The sequence below is a fragment of the Alligator sinensis genome, unplaced genomic scaffold (genome assembly GCF_000455745.1).
Source record: "Alligator sinensis unplaced genomic scaffold, ASM45574v1 scaffold1704_1, whole genome shotgun sequence".
In the NCBI taxonomy this organism is placed as follows: Eukaryota; Metazoa; Chordata; order Crocodylia; family Alligatoridae; genus Alligator; species Alligator sinensis.
The window spans coordinates 93954-102334 of NW_005843413.1; the positions used below are offsets into that span (position 1 = coordinate 93954).

General features: G+C 54.8%; 2 protein-coding genes across 2 annotated transcripts in view; one reads left to right on the plus strand and one right to left on the minus strand.

Annotated features, from left to right (window-relative positions):
• Positions 1-2979, plus strand: part of LOC102387496 (zinc finger protein 420-like) — a 3711-nt gene extending 732 nt beyond the window's left edge. Inside the window, exon 3 of the mRNA XM_025195150.1 lies at positions 7-2979. Coding sequence (XP_025050935.1) covers positions 7-2734 — 2728 coding nt within the window. The 3' untranslated portion in view covers positions 2735-2979. The remainder of the gene's footprint in view (positions 1-6) is intronic.
• A 1499-nt stretch (positions 2980-4478) lies between these two features.
• The window catches only part of FBXL19 (F-box and leucine rich repeat protein 19), a 13064-nt gene continuing 9161 nt past the window's right edge, over positions 4479-8381 (minus strand). The window contains exons 12-13 of the mRNA XM_025195151.1: positions 7767-7912; positions 4479-4574 (exon numbers count right to left, since the gene is read on the minus strand). Of these exons, the coding sequence (XP_025050936.1) occupies positions 4479-4574; positions 7767-7912 (242 nt within the window). The remainder of the gene's footprint in view (positions 4575-7766; positions 7913-8381) is intronic.

Here is an 8381-nt window from a genome sequence, read left to right on the forward strand (position 1 = left end):
CCCCGGGGCCCCGCCCAGCCCCACCCCCGACATCTCCTGTGACATCCAGTGCTGGTCGGACGAGGACTGGAGCCCACCCCGTGCAACGCACGAGCAGGGTGCAAGAGGCAGTGACGAGGATGCAGAAACAGGGTCCTCACATAATGATGCCGGTGGGTGGGGCTTGCACCACAGCAACGACAACCCTTCGTCACCCCCGGCCTTGCACGTGGGTCACGGAGAGCTGGGGTGTGACGCTGCCTCACACGAGGGCCACAACAGTCAGCTCGCTTTCCACACCTCCTCGCACGAAGGCAGACAGTGCCCCGGCTTGCACAGCGAGTGCTGCCCGCTCGCTTTCCGCACCCCCTCGCACGAGGGCATCCCCCAGCTGGCTGTCCATGCTGCCTCGTACAAGGAAAATAACCAACCAAGTCCCGGCAGTGCCTCGCACGAGGACGATGACCTACCTCCCCACCACACCTCGCACAAGGACAGCAACGAGCTGGTTTTCCCCGGCGCCTTGCACAAGGGCCGAACTAAGCTGGATTTCTACGATGCTTCGCACGAGGACCTGCCACTGGAGTACTACACTACCTTGCAGGAGGACCGCAGTAGCAAGCTGGCTTTTCACAATGCTTCACAGGAGGGCCACAACCAGCTGGATATCGACCCTGCCTCGCACAAGGGACATGCATTGGAGTTCCCTGCTGCCTCGCACGAGGACAAGCTGCATTTCCCCACCTTGCATGAGGGCCTAGCACCGGATTTTCCCGCCGCCACCGCCTTGCATGAGGGCCCAGCCCGCTTTCCACCGCCGCCCCCCTCCCGCCCGCACCAGTGTGGAGAGTGCGGGAAAGCCTTTGCGGCGGCCTCCACGCTGGCACAGCATGCCCGCACGCACACGGGCGAGAGGCCTTACGTGTGCGGGGCCTGTGGGCGCCGCTTCGCCCGAGGCTCCACCTTCCTGCAGCACCAGCGTGTGCACACGGGCGAGCGGCCATACCCGTGTGCCGACTGTGGCAAGCGCTTTTCCTGTGCCTCCAACCTGGCGCAGCACCGGCGCGTGCACACAGGTGAGCGGCCCTACGCCTGCGCTGACTGCGGGCGCCGCTTTGGCCTCAGCTCCACCCTCCTGCAACACCAGGTCACGCACACAGGCGAGCGCCCGTACCCGTGTGCAGACTGCGGCAAGGCCTTCAACCGCCGCTCCAACCTGGCCAACCATCGGCGTGTGCACACTGGCGAGCGCCCCTTTGCCTGCGCCGACTGTGGCAAGCGCTTTGCCGAGAGCTCCACCCGGGCACAGCACCGGCGCACGCACACAGGTGAGCGGCCCTACCCGTGTGGCGCCTGTGGCAAGCGTTTCGGCCTCAGCTCCACCCTGCTCCAGCACCAAGCCACACACGCCGGCGACCGGCCCTACCCGTGCGAGGATTGTGGGCGCCGCTTCCGCCTTGGCTCCGCCCTCCGGCGCCACCGCCGAGCCGGGGCCTGCCGCCGGGCAGGGACCCCGGGACAGGGCACGCCATGTGGGGGCTGCCGGGCACCAGGGACCCCCTCTTGCCAGGCCTGCAAAGCACAAGGGTCCCCATGTGAGGGCTGTAGGGTGCTAAGGGAGGAAGCAGGGACCCCCACATGCGAGGCATGCAAGGCACTAGGTGCCCTGTGCGAGGGCTGCAGGGCACTGGGGGAGGGAGCAGGGTCTCCGTCATGTGAGGCGTGTGAGGAACAAGGTGCCCCGTGCAAGAGCTGCAGGGTGCAGGGTGGCCCCCAAGCACCCTTGTGCAAAGAATCGAGCGAGGCACAAGATGCTCCATGTGGCAGCTGCAGAGGAGCAGGGACCCCCTCTTGCAAGGCGTGCAAGGCCCAGGGTGCCCCATGTGAGGCCTGCAGGGAACTGGGTGAGGAGTCGGGGCCCTCCTCGTGTGAGGCGTGCAAGACACAAGGCACCCCGTGTGAGGCCTGTAGGGCCCGGGGGCCCCCACGTGAGGCAGCGGTGCCCACCTACATCTGCGGTGAGTGCGGGCGGGGCTTCCGCCAGCGAGCACACCTAGCGGCGCACGGGCGGGCGCATGCAGGGGACCGGCCCTTCGCATGCGGGGCATGCGGGCGGGCCTTCGCTCAGCGCTCCAAGCTGCGGGCACACACCCGCACGCACACAGGCGAGCGGCCCTACCCGTGCGAGGCCTGTGGGCGCCGCTTTGGCCATGCCTCGGCCCTGGCCCAGCACCGGCGCACGCACACAGGTGAGCGGCCCTACCCCTGCACCGACTGCGGCAAGCGCTTCGCCCAGAGCTCAGCGCTGGCCCAGCACCGGCGCACGCACACGGGTGAGCGCCCTTACCCCTGCGGCGACTGCCCCCTGCGCTTCCGTTACCGCCTCCAGCGCACCCGCCACCGCCGCGCCCACCACGCTGCCAGCCCAGGGGGCTCTGGGATGGCTCCCAGTCCGGGGGTTTCAGCGGTTGGAGATGGCGGCTCTCAGACGTCTGTGGCTTCAGGAGTCTCTGCGGCCATAGATGGGGTCCCCGAGAAGTCCATGGCCCGGGGGGTCTCCGTGGCAGTAGATGGGATCTCCGAGATGTCCGTGGCTCGGGAGGTCCCTCTGGCCATTGATGGGGTTTCCCAGAAGTCCATGGCCGGGGGGGTCTCTGTGGCAATAGACGGGGTCTCTGGCATGTCCCTAAATCCAGGGATTTTGCTGGACGGAGACGGGGTCTCTAAGACATCCATGGCCCGGGGATCTCCGTGACGGTAGACGGGGTCTCTGAGACGTCCCGGGGGGGGCCCATGGTGATAGATGGGGATCTCCATGGTGCCAGACGTGGCCTCAGGGCAGTCCGTGGGCATATGAGGTCGGTAGGGGGGTGGGGGGGTAATTAGACTAATTAGCTGGGGGGGATTTGACCCATTAGCTCTATTTCGTATGAAGCCGGGCGGGCGGAGGGAAGGGGCCTGCCCGGACGCCTGGGCTCCCTCCCTTTGCAGGTCCCAGAGGGCAGCCGTGTGTGTATTCGGAGGCATTGATTGGACAAATGAACAATTGGGGTGTTGAGGGGGGGCCGGGAGGGAGCCCGGGCCCCTCGGTTCTCTGGGGTGGGAGGGAGGGAGCAGGAGCCCGCACACCTGCACACTTCCCTGGGGTGTGGGGAGGGGCGGCGGAGAGCCCGGCACTCACCCCACGCCCTCTGAGCCCGCTCCCCTCTTGGAGGAACCCTGGCGTCCGGGCTCCTGCCCCACCCTGTACAACGCCGCCATTGCGGGGGGTGTCCCCCCCGCAGCTCCTTACTGGCTTCTCAGCTCCATTTGTGTCCCAGAATCCCTCTGGAGTGGAAAGGTTTAACTTCGACTGTGGGGATGGGTGGGGGCTGAACTTTGGGCATTGGTGATGCGCCCAGAATAAAAATGGCAGGCTACCCCACATGCATGTGCGTGTGTGTCCATGTGTCTGCGCCTTATTCTGGGATAAGGGACCAGGGCAGTGGGGGAAGGGAAACAAGATTTGGGGTGGGGAAGAGGGATCCAAGATGGCCAATGCAGGGAGACCTAAGCTAGCAGAGATGGGGGAGGCCAAGATGGTGGAGATTTAGTGGGGAAGGATCAAGATGGCTGACTTTGGTGGTGGGGGGCAGGCCAAGATGGTGGAGATAGGGAAGGACAAGATGGCTGACTTGGGCGCACCCAAGGTGGCAGAGATGGGGGAAACTAAGGTGGCTGAGGTGGGGAGCCCAAGATGGCTGCCAAGGTCTGTGGGGACCCTCCTGCCTCCACCCCATGACTCCCCCCTCACATGAAGGACCCCTTATGGGATGTGTGGGGGTAGGTAGAGGTTGGGTAGGGCTGCACTCTAGCAGGTGGAGACGACCTTTGAACCAAAATGGCTGCCAGACAAGGCCCTTCTCCTGGAAGCACCCATGGGAAGATGGCTGCCCGCACCTTGCAGGCCAGGCCTGCCCCTCCACCCTCCACCAACTCCACCACCCTGCTGACTTGGCCAACGGGACATGACAAGGTCAGGGTTGGCAGAGGTTGGGCCCCTGCCTCCCTCTGCCTCCTGCTCCTGCTCCCCTTCTGGATTGGACGAGGCACTTCTCAGGCCGGGGCGATGGCCAAATCACTTCATCCAGGCAACGTTGGCCAACCCAGCTCAGTCCACTGCACCTCCCCAAGCCAACATCATGGGCCTGTCGGGGTCAAGGATGCCCAGTCCCGTGGGCCAAGTGAAGGGTAGTCAGTGATGGACAAGAAGGCCAACCCCAGAGCCACAGACTCTCTGGCAGACGCCACAGGGAGAGCCAGACCATGGACTTGGAACAGAGTCAGATGGACTTGCTCTCACCAGGTGTCACTATGCAGCCCTGTCCCAGGCTAGTTTTTCCCCAATCTGTGGGGTCCGTGCCCCACTTAATGTTCCCCCTGGAGGGCGTCTTTGAAATGTTTCCTCTGCCTCCCGTGTACCCAAGTTCCTTGGCTGAGCTGGAAGTATAGCAGTTGTTTCAGTAGCTGTCCACCAGGCCCGTGCACACAGTGCCCTTTCCACCGCAGCTCATGTTGATGGTCATCGCTTCCATGCTGGTGAGGATGCCTGGTGTCTGTGCAACAATCCTCCCGCTTTATGCCTCGGGTCTTCTGGAGGCAGCGCTGGTGATAACCCGACCTGTCCAAGTTGAGGCAAATGGACCCAACACAATAGAAGACACCAACCAGGAGGGATCAAGGTGAATCAGCGCTGGGAAGAGACAGTCAACCCAACCCAACCCAACCCAAGTCAACTCAACCCAACCCAAGGCACGAACCAGGAGGAAACAAGGTGAATCAATGCCATGAAGACGCAGTCAATGCAACCCAAGTCCACTCTATCCAGCACAATAGGAGACTCAAGAGCAAGTATCAAAGCCAATCAAAATTGTGACAGAACAACCTGATACAAAATAAAATATGGGGCCATAAAAATGAAGAGAAAAACACCACCATTAAGGACCGTAAAAGGACAAATTAAACCCACTACTGTAACATAAGGTAATGTAATGTAATATAATCTTGCCCTATCTCCTAGGCCACAGGCTGACCAAAACAAAGTCGACAGAAACAAAAATGCCAGTAAAGCTCCATCAGGAGGAATCCAAATTAATAACCAAAGAAACCAATTAAAAAAAAGACAAGCCAATAACATGACAACTTGCTCCAAAAATAAGATGAATAATAAAAAACCCCACACAACATAAAAGAACATGCCATAACAAATTAAACTGCTGTAAAAGAACTGGGAAAGGAATATAAAACTTGGTACAAATAGACCAATAAATTCAATAAGAAAAACTCAATAAAATATATGAGGAAAAGGAACAGGAAAAAGCTCAATAAAAATAGATGACTAAATAGAATAAAAGTAGCTTGTTAAAATTCAATCAATAACAGCATTAAGAAAAACTCAATAAAAGACCAGTTAACTCAATGAAAACCTGACTGAAAAAATAGACCAAGAAAGCCAATTAAAATAAATAGTCACTAAAAAAATTAAAAAATGTACCAATTAAATCAATACAAATAGATCAATAAAGCTACTAAAAATAGACCAAGGTCAATAAGAGACTCAATAAAGTTAATAAAAAACCAAGTAAAAATAGATCAATTAACTCAATAAAAACTCAATAAAAAGTAAACCAATAAAGTCAATAAAGAAAGATCAATTAAGTCAGTCTATTTTTAATGTTTTAACTAAGTCAATAAAACTATACCAAGAAAGTAAAATCTCAAAATAGACAAATATAGCGAATGAAAAATTGAATAATAAAGTCAGTGCAAATAGACTGATACGGTCCATTAAAAAAAAAAATCAATAGAAATAGATTGATAAAGCTGATAAAAATAGACCAATTCAGTCAGTAAAATGCTTGGTAAAAATAGACTGAGAAAGTCAGTGGAAAACATTAATAAAGTCCATAAAGAAAAAATAAACCAATAAAGTCAGTAAAAATAGACCAATCGGGTCAATAAAAAACAACAAAAAATAGACTGACACAATCAATAAAGGTAGACCAATTAAGTCAATAAAAAAGCTCAATAAAAAGACCGATAAAGTATATTAAAATAGACCAATGGGGCCAATATAAATGTCATTAAAAAGACCAATTAAATCAGTAAAAACATACTGATAAAGTCAATAAGAAACACATCAATAAAGGAACTCAATTAAAAAATAGCCTGATAAAATCAATAAAAATAGACCCATGAGGTCAACCACAAAAAAAAAAAAGTTAATAAAATAGACCAATAAGGTGAAGATGAAAACCATAAAAATAGGCCACTGAAATCAATAAAATAGATCAATGAAGTCAATAAAACTCAATAAAAAGGAAGACCAATACAGCCAATAAAAATAGATTGATAAGGTCAATAATACTCAATAAAAATAGACTGAGAAAGTCTATAATGAAGAAACAAATAAAAGACAGAGGCCAAGAAGCTGAGAACAAAATTAAATACAATAAAATAAAATAATAAAAAAACCCCAAGCAAAACGAACCCAATAAAATCAAATTAAATGACACCAAGAAAAAAATGAAACCAAAAAATAAAGTAAAATAAAATGATAAATAAAAATAGTCCAAGAAAAACTAAACCAAAAAAAAAAAAAAAATACAATGCAATCATCCAAAAGAAAAGAAAAATAGGGCAAGAAAAAAAAAGAAGCCAGAAAATACAATTAAAATAACAATGATAAAATATGGACCCAGAAAAATGAAAATAAAAAGTGAAATACAAGCCAAGAAAAAAAATAAAAGCAAACAATAAAAGAGACAAACACAGGCCAAGAAAAAAATTAACGCCCCTCCATCAAATCATAAAATAAAAAATAGCCCAAGAAAAAAAGAAACAAAACAAGGTAAAGAAAAAGAAAACAGACCAAGAAGAAATGAATAAATTAAAATAGACCAGAGGCCAAGAAAAAGATAAAAGAAAAGAAAAGAAAAGAAAAGAAAAGGAGGGGCCGTGAGAACCTGAAGCCAGGCAGGGGACGCCCGCCCGGGGACACACACCGGGGTCTGTACGAGGAGGCTGGACGAACACCTGGCCGGGGTCGTTTGACCCCAGTGCTGTTTCCTGCCATGGCAGGGGTCGGACTTGATGATCTGCTCAGGTCCCGTCCCACCCGACCAACTATGAAACTATGATACCCCCTAGGTCCCTCCCCACACCCCCTCCAGTGCTGCCCCTCCTAGCTACCCCTGACCCCTCCAATACCCCCCAGCCCACTACAGCTGCCCCTCAGACACCCCCATCTGGCCCAGACCCCTCCCTCCGAGCCACCTAGACCTCCCAAGGCCCCCAGGACCTCTCAATACCCCCCAAAACTGCTCCCCCTGCCCCAAGACCCTCGGTCCCCGCAGTGCGGAAAGCAGCAGCCACCAGTTACAAAACCGCCTTTATTATTATTTTCATTTTTTTTTGCCTTTTTTCCCTCTTTTTTTCTGTTCTTTCCAGCCAGAAAAAGGAAAAAAAAAAAAAAAAAAAAAAAAGCCCCCCAGAAACAGCCCCTGGGGGAGGGGGAGGCAGCTGGGCCTGGACGCCCCCCCAGCCCCGAGACCACCCCCCTGCAGCTGCCATTGGGACCTGGTGCCCCCCCCGGGGGAGGGAAAGCTTTGGTCCTTGAGGTGGGGAGGGGGGGCGAGGGCCGGACGCCTGGGTTCTCCAAGAGCATTGGTTGGTGGGGGTGCCCCGGGTCCCGTGTGTGTGTGCACGTCCCCACCACCTGGGTCCTGTCCCAGGCGCGTCCTAGACACCTGGGACCCTCGCTCGCGGGTGGCCCGGACGCCCAGGTGCCGTGTCTGAGCCGAGCAAGTCCCTTCGCTCCGGATGCCGGGGTCCCCCGAGCCTGTGCGTGTCCCGGACGCCGGGCTCCTCTCGCAGGTCTCCAGCTCCCGGATGCCTGGGTCCCACATCGCTGGGGTGGGATGGGGAGGAACCCCCACAGTCCATGTGTCCATCCAGGTGCTTCCTAACCCTGCGCTGCTGCCACTGCCACCTCCTCCATCTGTCCGCTGGCCCCGCCCCCATCATTAAATATGCAAACACTAATATTCATGACGCGACCCCCTGAGGTACATTCAGCCCAAAACCGCTGGCGTTGTGGGGGAGGAAGGAAGGTGGGGGGCAGAACCCGGACGCCTGGGTCCACTGGGGGAAGGGGGGTCCCGAGCCCCTCCCCCCCACCCCGGAGATTGTCACCCCGACTGGGGAAGCCCCAGTGGCACTGGGAGACTGGGAGGAAGTGGGACCGCCCCCCCTATTGCTTCAAGTACGCGGCGCCGGGGCGGGGAGAATTCAAGTATCGGCGGCGCAGGAAGGGTTAACGGAGATGTCGCCCCGCCCCCTCCACGTGAGGCCACCCCCCCAGC